Source organism: Vulpes lagopus, chromosome 4, assembly GCF_018345385.1.
Source record: "Vulpes lagopus strain Blue_001 chromosome 4, ASM1834538v1, whole genome shotgun sequence".
Classification (NCBI taxonomy): Eukaryota; Metazoa; Chordata; class Mammalia; order Carnivora; family Canidae; genus Vulpes; species Vulpes lagopus.
Window position 1 is genome coordinate 87281747 of NC_054827.1, and position 16550 is coordinate 87298296.

Genomic DNA, 16550 nt, shown 5'->3' on the forward strand with positions numbered 1-16550 from the left:
ATCTTTACGTATACAGTTAACTCATCTTTGACAAAGGTGCCAAGAATACACAATGGAAAAAGGACAGTCTTCAACAATGTCAGGGAAACTGGACATCTATATGCAAAAGAATGAATTTAGACCCATATCTTACACCATGCACAAAAATCAATGCAAAGTGGATTAAAGTTTAAATATAAGACCTGAAACTGTAAAACTCTTTAGAAAACATAGGGTAAAAACTCCTTGAGAATGGTCTTGTAATGATTTTTTTGACCCGACACTAAAAGCACAGGCAACAAAAGCTAAAATCAACAAGTAGGACTACATCAAACTAAAAAGTTTCTGCACAGCTCAAGAAACAGCCAACAAAATGAAAAAGCCACTTACAGAATGGGAAAATATTTGCAAATGATATACTCAATAAGGGGTTAATATCCAAAATCTACAAGATACCCATATGATTCAATAGCAATCAATCAATCACCCAATTTAAAAACGGGCAAAGGACCTGAACAAACATTTTTCCAAAGAAGACACACAAAAGCCAACAGGTACCTGTAAAGATGCTCAACATTACTAATCATCAGGGAAATGCAAATCAAATCCACAATGAGATATCATCTCACACTGGTTAAAGGGCTACTATCAAAAAGTTCAAGGTAACAAGTATTGGCAAGGATGTAGAGAAAAGGAAATCCTTATACACTGTTGGTGAGAATGTAAATTGGTACAACCACACTGGAAAACAATATGGAGGCTCCTCAAAAATTAAAAATAGAATGACCAGGGATCCCTGGGTGGCGCAGCGGTTTGGCGCCTGCCTTTGGCCCAGGGCGCGATCCTGGAGACCCGGGATCGAATCCCACATCAGGCTCCCGGTGCATGGAGCCTGCTTCTCCCTCCGCCTGTGTCTCTGCCTCTCTCTCTCTCTCTCTCTGTGACTATCATAAAAAAAAAAAAAATAGAATGACCATATCATCCAGCAATTCCACTTCTGGATATTCAAAAGAAATAAAATCACTATCTCAAAAAGATATCTGCACTTCCATGTTCACTGCAGCATTAAACATAGTAGCCAAGATATGGAAAGAATCTAAAAGTCTGTCAATGGATGAATGAATAAAGAAACGTGATATACAGGCAGCCCAGGTGGCGCAGCGGTTTAGCGCCGCCTGTAGCCTGGGGTGTGATCTTGGAGACCCGGGATCGAGTCCCATATCGGGCTCCCTGCATGGAGCCTGCTTCTCCCTCTGCCTGTGTCTCTGCCTCTCTCTTCGCTCTCTCTGAATGAATAAATAAATAAATCTTAAAAAAAAATAATAAAGCTCTAAAAAAAAAGAAACGTGGTATACATACACATATACATACATAGCCACAACATATACACACACAATGGAATATTATTTGGCCTTACAAAGAAGGAAATTATGCCATTTGCAACATGGACAAACCTGGAGACATTATGCTAAATGAAATAAGCTAGACATAAAAAGAAAATATTGCATCTCACTTACATATGAAATCTAAAAAAGTCAAATTAATAAGCAGAGTAGAAAGGTGATTATCAGGAGCTGGAAGGTATGGGGAGAATGGGATGTTGGTCAAAGCATACAAACTTGCAGCTATAAGATAGCTCTGGAAATAAAAGGTACAATATAGTGACTTTAATTAATAATAATGCATTATATATTTGAAATTCGCTAAGAAAATAGATCTCAGTTGGGATCCCTGGGAGGCTCAGCAGTTGAGCATCTGCCTTCAGCCCAGGGCGTGATCCTGGAGTCCCGGGATCGAGTTCCACCTCAGGCTCCCTGCATGGAGCCTGCTTCTCCCTCTGCCTATGTCTCTGCCTCTCTCTCTCTCTCTCTCTATCTCTGTGGCTCTCATGAATAAATAAATTAAATTAAAAAAAAAAAAAAAAGAATAGATCTCAGTTGTTCTCACCACAAAAAAATGCAGTTAACTGTGAGGTGAAGGACATTAGCTTGATTATGGTAATCATTTAACAATGTATAGACATTATAGTGTACACCTTAAATACATACAATTTTTGTCACTCATATATCAATAAAGCTAGAAAAAAGGAGGTAGGTAGGAGATGTGGGCATACACACATTTCAACTACAGCTGACCCTTGAATAACACAGGTTTGAACCACACAGGTCCACCTAGACTTTTTCGATAAACGCAGTATAGTAATATAATCATATTTTCTCTTCCATATGATTTTAACATTTGTTCTCCAGTTTATTTAAGAACACATTATATAATACATGTAACATACAGTAGGCCACCAGCAGAGAAGTTTTTTGGGTATCAAAAGTTACACAGGGATTTTCAACTACATAGGAGACTGGCACCCCTGTGATGTTCAAGGACCAACTATATTCAGTAAGCTAATGCTTTACAAACATTAACCTTTTTTAATTTGTTTATAAACAAAGGACAATAATGAAATTTTTAAAAATTTTTTAAAGATAGAGTCTCTAAGAGATCTGTAACTGTCCTGAAACTATTCCTCTAAGGGTACCAAGGGGATCCATAAAATTTTCTCCTTTCCAAAATTAAACATTATACAAGGTATCTTGAGTAATTCATTCATAATCATCTTTTTATTTTATAATCAATACCAAGAAAACCTCAGCCTAACCTCACCTCAACTAAAAATTCAAAATCAATTACTTCAATTCACATAATATCTTCAAACTAACCAGAATTTCCAAAGAAGAGTTATAATAGATAGAATTCAGGAGCTTGATTAACTCTCGATTCCTCTACAGCCTCTTTTTTGTCCAAGCAACCATATATTCACATAAAAGCTAGAATGAAATAAAAGTTAACTCAAGAAAGGTAATTCAGATATTTTACTTAAAGAGTTGTTTGTTAATACAGCAACTTGAAAAACAGACAAAAGATTTTAAAAGAGTGAAAGAAGTAAACTCAGAGTATTCATTCTCAAAAACTTAAATCTTTAGGTTTCAAAATACAGAATATGAACTTTCAAAGTAATTAAAACTTCTAACAAAATCTTTCCTTGGAGGGGAATCCCTGGGTGGCTCAGCGGTTTAGCGCCTGCCTTCGGTCCAGGGTGTGATCCTGGTGACCTGGGATCGAGTCCCGCATCAGGGTCCCTGCATAGAGCCTGCTTCTCCCTCTGCCTGAGAGGCTCTCTGCCTCTCTCTCTCTCTGCGTCTCTCATGAATAAATAAATAAAATCTTTAAAAAAAAAAAAATCTTTCCTTGGAGCTGGCTGAAGCAGCTGACTGATTTATTATTAATTCCAATAAATTCATTTTTACCAATCCAAGGTGAGTCCCCTAAACTATTCAGCAAGGACTGTTTCAAGTCTTCTTCATTCTATTTCTCTGTCACAGCTTGATTTCCTGGACTCAATCAATACTATTTTAAACCTTCTCCACTATTCTCAAACCTTGGACATCCACATCCCACTTCATTCTCCTCATTCATAACAGATGACCTTGCATAATAACTCAGAAAGAAAACAGGAAGAAGCCACTCAACTATGGGAACTCCACATTAACTTCTCCATATCGTATCTACAACTTCCTGGTTATCTATACCTATTCCCCTCCTCCTATCATCCATTTCCAAAATTTTCTCTTATAAAGCCAGACACTCCACCTATATAAGCAGGATCCATGCTCCTTCTACCTTCTGAGGAACCTTATTCATGATTGTTCTTTTCTTTGCAGAGTAGTCAATCTCCTCTCTCTCCACTAAATCTTCCCCATAAACATTTATAGTGGTTAAAGTTTCTCCAATCTTACAAATTAAAAAATAATAATAAAAATAAATTTAAAAACCACCTTTGTTCCAACTTCAAATCTTTAGCTCCTCACCTTCACAGGCAATTTTCCTAAAAACAGTTGCATATACTTTTAGTTTCCATTTCTCTTTTCTCATTCTCCCTACCAACTATTTCAGTCTTGAATCCAGGCTCTCTTCTCTCCCTGAACAATCATATCCACAGTTTTGGCTTCAATTACCATCTACAAAAATGATTACCAAATGTACATTTCTGGTCAATATCTTTCCTCTGAATTCCAGATCTATAATGTTAAACTATCATCTCTAATATCTAATTTGATGTTTCAAATGTCCGATAAAGACAACACGTCCACAGACTTCATGAGCCCCCTGCTTATCCTCCAATTCCTATCAAACACACACACACACACACCCAGGGAATTGCTCCTCTTCCATTTTGTTCCATCTCAGTGAATGGTCCTATCATGAATCCATCTAGAAGGCTGAAACTTGGAAAGTAAGCCTCAGTATCTTCATCTCTATATAATCCAGTGGTTCTCAACAAGCAACAGTTCTGCTCCCCACCCTCACCCCAAGGGGCATTTGGCAATGTCTGGAGACTTTTGTTTCTCGTAACAGGATAGGTGGCATCTGGGGAGCTGAAGCCAGGAATGGAGCTAGACATGCTAAGATGCACAAACCAGCATTAAAGAAAGTTAGTCTAAAATGTCAAGAATCCAGAGGCTTGTGACCTAATCTAATCACCAAATCCTAGCAATTCCAATTCCCAAATACAGCTTCAATCCATCAACTTCTCTTCATCTTAACTATCAACACTTCATAATTCAAGGCATCATCATTTCTCACCTTGAATAGAATACTACAATGACTTCCTACATCTACCCTTGTTCAAATTCATACACTGCAGTCAGAATAATTTTAACTGACCTTTCTTCACGGCCTAAGAAAACCCTGCCTGGTTTACCACTGTTCTTAGGCTGAACACCAAAATGACACTAGTCTTTGGCCCTCTCCCTACTTCTAGCCACTCTCCCCTAATCAACCAAACTCTAGCCAAGTTGGCCTTTCAGTTCCTTGCATATTCCATGCTCCTTTCTACAGAAGGACCTTCAAAGATATTGTTCCTTCTTCCCACAGCATTGTCTCCAACCCCACCATTCTTTCAATAGTTCACCCCCAACTCATCTTTTAGATCTCAGCTCAAATATTATCTCCCCTAGACCATCCCTGACCTCAAAAAACATTCCCTCAGCACTGTAACTTCCTTTCATTGCACTTATAAATATATAAATAAAACTGTAATTTAAATGGTTGTTCTTTAATAGTTCTCCCTTTTACTATACTGTTACGTATGTACACGGTAAAGAGACCGTGACCATGTATATTTAGCACAACACTGTGGTACAACATTGTAGCACACAAATAACAGCACTCACAAATATCTGTTTAATACTAAATAATTACAGAATCTAGTCTACTCCAAGAGTTTCAATTGTTACTTTTAACTGCAGGTGACTTCAGGATTCATATCTCTGGCCCTGTCTTGATTCTGAAATACATACTGCCAATTTAACTACAACGTATTTTTCTACAATACCAATGAACTTATAGACAGCTGATAAGTAGGTAAATGGTATCAATTCAATGTGTTAATTTATTTGCACACGGAGCTGAAATTATGCATCATAACCTTCCTGAGAAAGAAAAAATCTCTCAGTTTGACTGCCACACAGGTAGGAGTCCTTATAGATCTAACACAACTAAAAATAAGTCCCACCTATCTGGGTTCCCACTATATTGAGGGTTTCCACTCAATGAAGCATCCCCCCAGCCTCAAACAGCTCTCTGCTGATATATTTCCTTCTGTGTCTACTAACAGCCTCACGGACTCAGAGCTCCATTTTTAACTGCCTTGTCTCAATGCCCACAAGGCAATATCTCAACTCTATTTTGTATATTTTTAACATCCCCTGCAGCAGCATTAGCCATACTAAGCTGCCTACCTGGTCTGACCAAGTTATTTCCCAAGGTATTGATTATTACTCTTGATAGTGTTCTGGTTACAAAATTGTTTGGATTTTGAGTAACCTACTCCAGCCCTATTTTCCCATAGCCCTATATTCTTAGTGTGCAATTTGCAGAATACGAGCTTTCACAAGAGCACAAAAATTACAAATCTTCCCAGTTCCAAAAAGATCTTGACTAGTTGCTCAATTAATTTATACACCCCAAATCTATGTTCCTTATCTCTGTTAAGTAGTCCAAAATCAAATCACTAGAGTCACAAATGCCCCTTTCTTCCTCTCTTCCCTATATTCAATGATTCCACACATTCTACCAATTTTCTTTATGCATGGTCTCTCACATCTTTCCCACCACATGCCATAAATGGAAGTTTCAGCACCTTTCATCTGAATTAATTTAACAGCTTCCAAGGTTCTAATCATCCATGTTCTAGGCCCTCCTTATTCCAAGCTAAACTCTACTATACCACAAGAACTATCTTCCCCAAAATGCCAATCTGGTTGTGCTATTCCTCTACTCAAAAACCTTCAATGGCAGATTACCTGGTGTTATAGTTAGTTCTAAGACTGTCATCTCCCTACCCTTAATTTTAAGCATCTTAAGTTACTTCTCTTTGTATTATCAGAGACAAGGGTCAAATCTTGGTTGTGTCACTTACTAGCTGTGACCTTGAGCAAGTTATTTAGCTTTCTGAGCCTCAGTAAAATTAGGATAATATCCATGTCATGGGGTTGTTGAAAAGACTAAATGACATAACATATGTAGAATGCCTAGAAGAGAAAAGACAGCAATAAATGTTAGTTTTCTTTAAAAGTGTTCGCTTAAAAGAATGAACACAGAACTAACTGCTTGCCTTTTTTCTCCTACAACTAGGCAGGTAGAAAGTAGCACTCAAAGAAATTGGCTCAGGGATCCCTGGGTGGCTCAGCGGTTTGGCGCCTGCCTTTGGCCCAGGGCGCGATCCTGGAGACCCTGGATCGAGTCCCACATCGGGCTCCCGGAATGGAGCCTGCTTCTCCCTCTGCCTGTGTCTCTGCCTCTCTCTCTCTCTCTATCATAAATAAATAAATCTTTAAAAAAAAAAAAAAAGAAATTGGTTCAACAACAAAATATATCTTTATCTTTCTGAAATAAATGCTTCTCTGAGAAACATGAGGTTTGAGAGAATCTTTTCCTATGCTATTAAGCAAAGAAAAAGTTACTCATACTTTACTGGATGGTATATACTGATTAATATAAATTATTATATTTACTGAGACTCAACATATGCCTAGTCTATATGCAGAACCAGCAGTTATTTAGTTAGTTCTAACAGTTAACTATTACAGACATAAAGATACATGCAAAAATATAGAAAAATTCAATACTTATAAATTCCACTAAAAATGAGCCTGCATATATACATTAAAAACCAAAAAATAGTAAAAGATCCTTATATATTCAAAGAGTTGGTCAGATTTGATTCATACCACAGGCTTTCACACTATAGCATTACAAGAGTTTCTTTAAAATGAGAAAGCAAAGAAAGGAGAATGAATGGGGCGGTGGGGAATGGGGGGAGGAGACGGTATGGAAACACTACCAAAACTTCTCAAGTCAGTCTTTTCCCATTTTACTTCATCTCTTCCTCCCTCCTGCTGGTTTTCCCTAACAGCTTTCCTACTTAATAATAACAAAAGAATGACAGAATCATTTTAATAGTGCTAGGACTACTGGACTAACAGTATAAGAATGAGGTTGGACCCTATTTCATATCATACAAAAATTAACTCAAAACAGACCAAAGACCTAAATCTAAAAGCTTAAACTATAAAACTCTTAGAATAACATAGACATTAATTTTTGTGATCTTGGATCAGGCAATGATTTCTTATATATATATCATCAAAAGCTCCAGCAACCAAAGAAAAACAGATATATTGGACTTCATTAAAATGAAAAGCTTTTGCGTTTCAAATGACACCAACAAGAAAGGAAAAAGACAGACCACAGAATGGGAGAATATATTTGCAAATCATATATCTGACAGAAGTCTAATATTCAGAACATATAACGAACTCTTACAACTCAACAATAAAAAATAAATAACCCAATTAAAAAATGGGCAAAAGATCTGAATAGACAGTTATCCAAAGAAGATACACAATGGCCAACATGCAAATGAAAAGATGACCAACATCATTAGTCACTAGTGAAATGGAAAGCAAAATCACAATAAGATACCATTTCATACCCACTAGGATGGCTATAATCAAAAACAAGACAATAACAAGTGTTGACAAGGATGTAGAGAAATTAGAACACTCATACACTGTTGGTGAGAATGTAAAATGACATAGCCACTTTAGAAAACACGTTGGCAGTTCCTCAAAAACTTATAGTTACCACATTACGAATAATTTCACTAGGTATATACCCAAGAGAAATGAAAATACGTCCACACAAAAACTTGTACACAGATTTTCATAGTAGCATTACTGAAAATACTCAAAGAACAGAAACAGCCCCAGAGTTGATCAACTGATGAATGCACAAACAAAATAAGATAGATCTATAAAATGGAATATTATTTAGCTATAAAAAGACAAAAAACTGACACATGCCACATTCATGGATGAACCTTGAAAATATGCTAAATGAAAAAAGCAAGACAATATAATGTATGATTCCATTTATATGAAATGTCCAGAAAGTAAATCCTTGGGAGATAAAAAATCAATTGGTGGTTGCCAAAGGCAGGGGGAGCAGGTTGGGAAGGTCAGATATGGGAAGGGACTGCTACTGGATATAAGGTTTCTTCTGAGGATGACGCAAATATAATAGAATTAGATAGTGGTGATGATTGCAGCACTTTGCAAATTCACTAAAAACCACTGAATCATATACTTAAAAGAGTGGGTTTTATGACAGTTATATCTTAAACAAAGAAAGAATGATAAAGGAATAAAAAGCAGCACAACTGAAGAATGAAGCAAGCGTTCCTTTTTTGACCCAACATTTTCTGCAAACTTACTATGTTCCAGACCTATGCTGGTTTCTAGGAACCCAAAGATCAGTAAAACAGTCACTATACTCTTCAGGATCATTCTCCTTAGCCTACAAATGTCATATTTCTTGAAAGTGGAGGAGCTTTGAAAATGCAAAAACAGGGCAGCCTGGGTGGCTCAGCAGTTTAGCGCCTCCTTCAGCCCGGGGCGTGATCCTAGAGACCTGGGATCGAGTCCCACATCAGGCTCCATGCATGGAGCCTGGTTCCCCCTCTACCTGTGTCTCTGCCTCTCTCTCTCTCTCTCTGTCTCTCATGAATAAATAAATAAAATCTTAAAAAAAAAAAAAAAACAGAAAATGCAAAAACAGCAAATATTAGCTATAGACAAGCCAAGAGAACACAGATATTTACATTACAAACTCTTCTAAATAACCTAGAATTGGGGGGTGGGGAGTATTAATGTTATTAATTTAACATTAATATTAATGTTAAATAACTCATTGTTCCCTAAGCCTGATAATGTCATTTTCCAAAAATTTTTAAACAGCTTCATTTATTTGAAATGTTTTTCACAAATAATGTTTCTGATAAATCTTTCTTCATCATATCACTCTAAATATATTAGTCTTTCAGTGACACCTGGATTCTCTATTTTTGACATTCAAAAACCTCATGACAAACACAAAAATCCCAAAAGAAAATGCTTTTTGGCACTTTATTACAATAACCATATGAAAATGTGTTTCTCTATAATAAAAATAATAACAGAGTTTTCTAAACTAAGAAATCAAATGTTCTGAGCTCTAATCTAGATTTTTATAAATCAGAGAAAATATAATTTCCTGATATGAAAGCTACACTTCCATAAAATAACAGCTAACAAAAATTTAAAAATCAAATTTAGACAGAAAACTGAATAGTTTAAACAGAGCAAAAAAAAAGGCAAATTCTACTTAATCCAAAACATTAGGTATGTCCAGTGTTTTCAGTACATTATATTAATTTCCCAAAAGTTAAAACTAAAATCTACATTATTATTACCTTATCTTTGGCCTCAGGCAGTGTGATTTCTCTAGGTTCTAAAAATGGTATTTCTCGAAAAGGTGGAACACATCTGACTATATCTGGTACATAGTGTGTATGAAACAATGGCGGCATTGAGTATCTTCTTTCACCTGATAAAGGCACGATGTGGTTAACTATAGTTGGTTCTTGGTGGGGTGAATGGAAACGTTGCCGTTTACCGTCAAGAGGAAGGTTTTTTTCATCGCTTAATCTCCTGAAAACAAGCAATATACCTTAGTGATTAAAGATATAACTTTCTAATAACAAACAGAAAAAATTAAAAATATATAAGTAACAAATACCAATACTGACTCTTTCAGCAAGGCCACATTATTAGCTCTATAGGAATCTTAAAATATTCACTGTGAACATAAGAGATGCCTTAGAAAAAATACCCTAGGAAAAATGAGTAGTAATGTTTATTTTAAAAAACTACATATGTACATCAGGGTTAGTCTCCTACATTTGAACTACCCCAATGTTTTTATCTTCATAGAAACACTAATAATAAAAGTTCTTTAAGGGGCACCTGGCCGGCTCAGCAGTAGAGCGTGAGACTTAATCTTGGGGTTGTGAGTTCAAACCCACATTAGATGTAGAGATTACTTAAAAATAAAACTTAGCCTTTCGGCCGGAACCGCCATCTTCCAGTAATTCGCCAAAATGACCAACACAAAGGGAAAGAGGAGAGGTACCCGCTATATGTTCTCTAGGCCTTTTAGAAAACATGGAGTTGTTCCTTTGGCCACATACATGTGAATCTATAAGAAAGGTGATATTGTGGACATCAAGGGAATGGGCACTGTTCAAAAAGGAATGCCCCACAAATGTTACCATGGCAAAACTGGAAGGGTCTACAATGTTACTCAGCATGCTGTTGGCATTGTTGTAAACAAACAAGTTAAGGGCAAGATTCTTGCCAAGAGAATTAATGTCCGCATTGAGCATATTAAACACTCAAAGAGCCGAGATAGCTTCCTGAAGCGTGTGAAGGAAAATGATCAGAAAAAGAAGGAAGCCAAAGAGAAAGGTACTTGGGTCCAACTGAAGCGCCAGCCTGCCCCACCCAGAGAAGCACACTTTGTGAGAACCAATGGAAAGGAGCCTGAACTGCTGGAACCCATTCCCTATGAATTCATGGCATGATAACTGTAAAGAAAATAAAAGACCTCAGGATTGAAAAAAATAAAAAAATAAAAAAAAAAATAAAACTTAAAAAATAATAAGTAAATAAACAAATAGGCTCTTTAAATCCACCTGATGAGTTCTGGCTCATCAGTTGAAAAGATTATATTAAAAAGCTTAAAGACAATGAACTACTAAAGAAATATGAAAATAAATTGCATTTCAGATAATGGTAATGTATTAATGTTAACTTCCTTGGCATGACAAAGTGTATTTTGGTTATTAGGAGAATATCCTTGTTCTTAGGAGGAACATACTAATGTGCTCTGGGATAAAATGAAGTGATATCTACAACTTTTTCACATGGTTTAGGAAAAAAGTAGGGGTAGAGAGAACAAGAGGCAAAAAAAAAAATGTAGCAAAACTTTCATGAATCTAGGTAAACTGCATACAGGGGATTATTGTACTGCTCTTTAAAGTTTTCTGGAGGTATAAAATTTTCAAAATAAAAAAACAAAAGGAAATAATTAAAAATTATACTTCAGACCACGGGAAATGGTCTGATCTCTTTTAAGCTATAAAATTCTATGGGTCATAGCTACCTGACGTTTTTATTATAAAACTCCTTTAGGATTACACTGATTCTTCCCTCCTTGACCCGTAAAATATGTGGAACTCTCACTTACAGGTAAAAAATGTACAATGCTAAAAACATGAGAGTGTATTTACTACCTTTTAACATAAAAGTGATTTAATTTTAAATACCTTCTACTGAGAATCCCAATTTTAGTTTTTAAAATATGTCTAACTATGAGCCAATGGAATTTATTTTCATTTGTGATTCACAAGTTAGCTATCCACACAATCTCAAAAAAGTTAAAATCTGAATAAAGTCAATACTTTCAGCATCACTAGATAGTTTTCCACAACAACTTCAAAGAACTCACAGTGCGTCTAAGCAGAGAATGTAGAGCCAGACTGCCTACATCCGAGTTGTGCTTCCACCTGAATTAACTAGTTGCTTAACCTCTGTGTGCTTCATCTTTCTCAACAGAAGAGGGATAACATCTCAGTGTTGTGAAATTTAATCATTTGTAAAGTCCTAAGAACAACGCTGACTACATGAGTGATCAGTAATTCTCAGTGTTATTTTTAATTGGACATAGTTATGGAATGTTTATACAGGTTTAAACAGCAGTATTTTACAAGTACTGCCAAATTTTATTTTAATAATCATCTCTAAAGTTCTATTATAATTACTTTGTAATATATCCATTTCTTTTAATTGATTAAAACTAATTGGCTCTGACTTCTCTATAGAAAGCTTCAAGTTATGCAAGAATTTTTACTAAAATATTATGGAACCTCACCCATGTAAGATTTAGATAAATCATATAGCAAACTTTACTAGAAAGAAGGTATTATGTGCTGAAATTATACCCTCAAAATTTTTATGGTTAAGCCCTAATACCCAGTACCTCAAAAATGTGGTTTTGGGCATTTGGCCTTTAAAGAAGTTATAATGGTGTCATTAAAGCAGGCCCTGGGGAATCCCTGGGTGGCTCAGCAATTTAGCACCTGCCTTCCGCCCAGGGCGTGATCCTGGAGTCCCGGGATCAAGTCCCACCTTGGGCTCCCTGCATGGAGCCTGCTTCTCCCTCTGCCTGTGTCTCTGCCTCTCTCTCTTTCTCTCTCTCTGTGTCTTTCATGATTATATATATATATATATATATATATATATATTTTTTTTTATATATATTTTAAAAAAGCAGGCCCTAATCCCATATGACTAGTATCCCTACAAGAGGCGATCAGGACACAGAAAACACAAAGGCATGACCATGTAGGAGACAGAGAAGGCAGCCATCTACAAGCCAAAGAGGGAAGCCTCAGAAGACACCAAACCTGCCAACACCTTGATCTTAGACTTCTGGCCTCCAGAATTATGAGAAAATAAAGTTCTGTTCTTTAAGTCACCCAGTGTGTTATACTTTGTTATAGTAGCCCTAGTAAACTAATACAGAAAACCATCTACTTTAGTTACTATCTCAATTAAAAGTAGTATTCTGAAAAAATAGAACTTCATTCCATCTAAAATTTGCAATGGCAGGAATAAATCAACAAACATATCCCTAAAATTTTTTAAATATTTAAAATAATTAAGTAAGAAATACTTACTTCCTTCCTCGAAATAATGGAGAAGTTGAGGTCTGTATTGGACTGACATTTCCATATGTCAATTGCTGTAAAGACACAGCTCTTGACAAGCTACCAAAAACACATAAAGAACAGTAGTAATAAACATTTTTTCCTTAAAAACATAAAAAACAATTTCATAAAAACTAAATATTTCACCGATCAAAAGAAAACAAGACAATGACATTTTAACTTCAAATATTTCATATAAAAAGGGTTTTTGCCAAGTAGAAAAAAAAATTTAAATGATATGGACCAAAATATCACCACACTTACTCTGTATTCTGAAAATTGAACTGTGCATCTATAAGCTGCTGGTGTGAATAAAGAGTTGGCGACAGGGCAAAGAAGTTATTATGCTGTTGATGGTTTGGGGTGAAAGGCGGGCGACCCAAAATTGAGTTTGGGAACATGCTCTTGTTCACTAAAAGTGAACATGTATTCTTCTACCTAGAATAGATTTTAAAAACAAATTATTATATGTTAAAAATATTGAACTGCTTATTAACTACTGAACTCTTTATTAACAAGTAACTACTATTTAAAGCAATTAGTTATCAGTTATGAATTTTGTTTGCAGTTATTTCAAAAATTTAAACACATCGCTAAGTCCCACTATAGGTAACAAAGAACTTGCTAATAATGAGTTTTAAATCTAGATTAAGAATATTATTCAAAAAAAAGAATATTATTATTCAAATGATAGTAAAATACATACAAGTTTCTTATTTAGAGTAATGAATTTACTCTAATATCAACAGATCTTTTAGAAATCAAGTTATTACCACATACTGTGATAATACAAAAGAAACCACCCAATACAGACATTTTAAAAAGCCATACAGATTCTTATGTTTATACCCAATCTAATTTATTTAAAGGTAAAAGCCATAAAATGACAACCTGATTCCTAGGATATAGATCTTACAGATTTTCTTAAAGATATGCTCAAACCAGGGAAGGAATCTGTATTGCCTAACCCTAAAAATCTGAGATTCTCTTCAAAGTATGAAAAACTTATATAAAACACATATAATAAAAGAGACCTTGTTCCAGAGCAATGGGGAAAATTTATACATAACAGTCCCCCGTTATCCACGATTTCATTTTATGTGGTTTCAGCTATCTGCAGTCAGCCACAGCCCAGAAGTAGATAATCCTCCTGACATATCCTTAAGTCAATAGTAGCCTAACACTATGTCACAATATACATATCATTCACCTCACTTCATCTCATCTACATCATCACATAAAGGATGAATATAGTAGAAGATATTCTGAGAGACAACATTCATAAAATTTTAATTGCAGCATATTGTTATAACTGTTCTACTTTATTATTAGTTGTTGCTAATCTTTTCTTATTAGTTGTTATGCGTAACTCACAAATTAAAATTTATTAAAGGTACATATATATATGGAAAAAACATTATATATAAGGCTAGGTAGTATCCACAGTTTTAGGCATCCCCTGGGGATCTTGGACTATCTCCCCTGTGGATAAGGGGGAGCTACTGTACAAAGCAATCAGAACTGTTCAATGACCAGGCAAGAGATAAGATATTTATACTTTGCAATGACTGATTCCAAAAGGCTATAAACTTACAAAGAATAGGTTAAGGTAACAAACTGAAAGCAAGAATTAAGTAAATTCAACAAAAGTGAAAACAGGATCCTTCCCAACACAGGCAATTAGAAAATCCATCTATGGAATAACTGAGAAAGAAACCACATAATACAGTAACCGAAGAACCTATAATATAGTAACAGTTTTCCACCAAGGAAAAGTTAAGCCCGCTAACAACCTACAGTGAAGCCTACTACTGAACTGCCCACTCACGCACACAGAATTTTCAATTAGATTTCTAGTACCTCTCACTTAATATAAACATCCATGATCACTATTAGAAAAAAAGATCAAGGAATAAACAAAAACAATGCCAAAAACAAATTAAAACCAAAAAAATTCACAATTAATTTAAAAAACACTGCATTCATATAACAAGAATATGCTATTTCAGGGCGCCTGGGTGGCTCAGTCAGTTGAGCATCCAAAAGACTCTTGATTTCAGCTCAGGTTGTGATCTCAGGGTCATAAACTAATTGCCCATACTGGCCTCCACACTCAGCACAGAATCTGGAATCCCTCCCTCAGCCCCTCCCCCTGCTCACACATTTTCTCTCTCTCTCTCTCTCTAATAAATAAATCTTTAAAAGAAAAACAGGAATATATTATTTAAAAACCAGAAAAGCCTCTTGGAAATTACAAAATTGAAAGCAGAAGTACTGAATAAAAAAATAGAATATAGGGGGGATCCCTGGGTGGCGCAGTGGTTTGGCGCCTGCCTTTGGCCCAGGGCGCGATCCTGGAGATCCGGGATCGAATCCCACATCGGGCTCCTGGGGCATGGAGCCTGCTTCTCCCTCCGCCTGTGTCTCTGCCTCTCTCCCTCTCTCTGTGACTATCATAAATAAATTTAAAAAAAAATTAAAAAAATAAAATAAAATAAAGAGCATCCTCATTTAAAAAAAAAAAAGATTTAAAAAAAAAAAAAAATAGAATATAGGGGATCTCTGGGTGGCGCAGTGGTTTGGCGCTTGCCTTTGGCCCAGGGCGCGATCCTGGAGACCCGGGATCGAATCCCACATCAGGCTCCCGGTGCATGGAGCCTGTTTCTCCCTCTGCCTGTGTCTCTGCCTCTCTTTATCTCTCTGTGACTATCATAAATAAATAAAAATTTAAAAAAAAAATTTAAAAAAAAATAGAATATAACACTGAGGAAATCTCTTAGAAAAAAAAAAAAGGAAAAACAGGTGGAGGGCAGAAAGAAGGCAGGACAGTAAGATAATAAACATAAGAGAATCAAACTATATGGTCCAATATCCAACATAATGGGAGTTCCTGTAGAAGAGAGAAAGCAAAGAAAAGGAAACCAAAGAAAGCCAATCCTGAGAATTAAAGGACCTTATGAGCACAAAGTACATTAAAAATATATATATATATATATATATATATATATATGTGTGTGTGTGTATACCAAGATATATATATATATATATGTGTGTGTGTGTGTGTGTGTGTGTATATACCAAGATATATTATGGTGAAATTTCAGAACGTTAGGAAAAAGAAGCTTATGAAACATTACAGAAAAGTAAAATGTTATAAATAAAAAGCTGACAATCAAAATGTCTTTAAATTCCTTATTAGCAACAGCAGAAACTGTAACCATAAGACAATGAAGTCTGTGCTTTCAAGTCTCTGAAGGAAATGCTCTCAAGCTCTAATTCCATACCCAACTATAATATCAAGGCAAGGGAGAAAAACAAACAAACAAACATGTTCAGACATGTAGGGTATCAAAAAAACAAAACAAAA

General features: G+C 35.6%; 1 protein-coding gene and 1 pseudogene across 4 annotated transcripts in view; one reads left to right on the forward strand and one right to left on the reverse strand.

The window, feature by feature from the left end:
* The window catches only part of TENT2 (terminal nucleotidyltransferase 2), a 68871-nt gene that overhangs the window by 48170 nt on the left and 4151 nt on the right, over window positions 1-16550 (reverse strand). For all 4 annotated transcript variants that reach the window (XM_041752119.1, XM_041752116.1, XM_041752118.1 and 1 more), the window contains exons 2-4: window positions 13448-13621; window positions 13154-13243; window positions 9827-10064 (exon numbers count right to left, since the gene is read on the reverse strand). In XM_041752119.1, the coding sequence (XP_041608053.1) occupies window positions 9827-10064; window positions 13154-13243; window positions 13448-13584 (465 nt within the window). In that variant the 5' untranslated portion in view covers window positions 13585-13621. The remainder of the gene's footprint in view (window positions 1-9826; window positions 10065-13153; window positions 13244-13447; window positions 13622-16550) is intronic.
* LOC121489292 lies at window positions 10479-11020 on the forward strand (annotated as a pseudogene).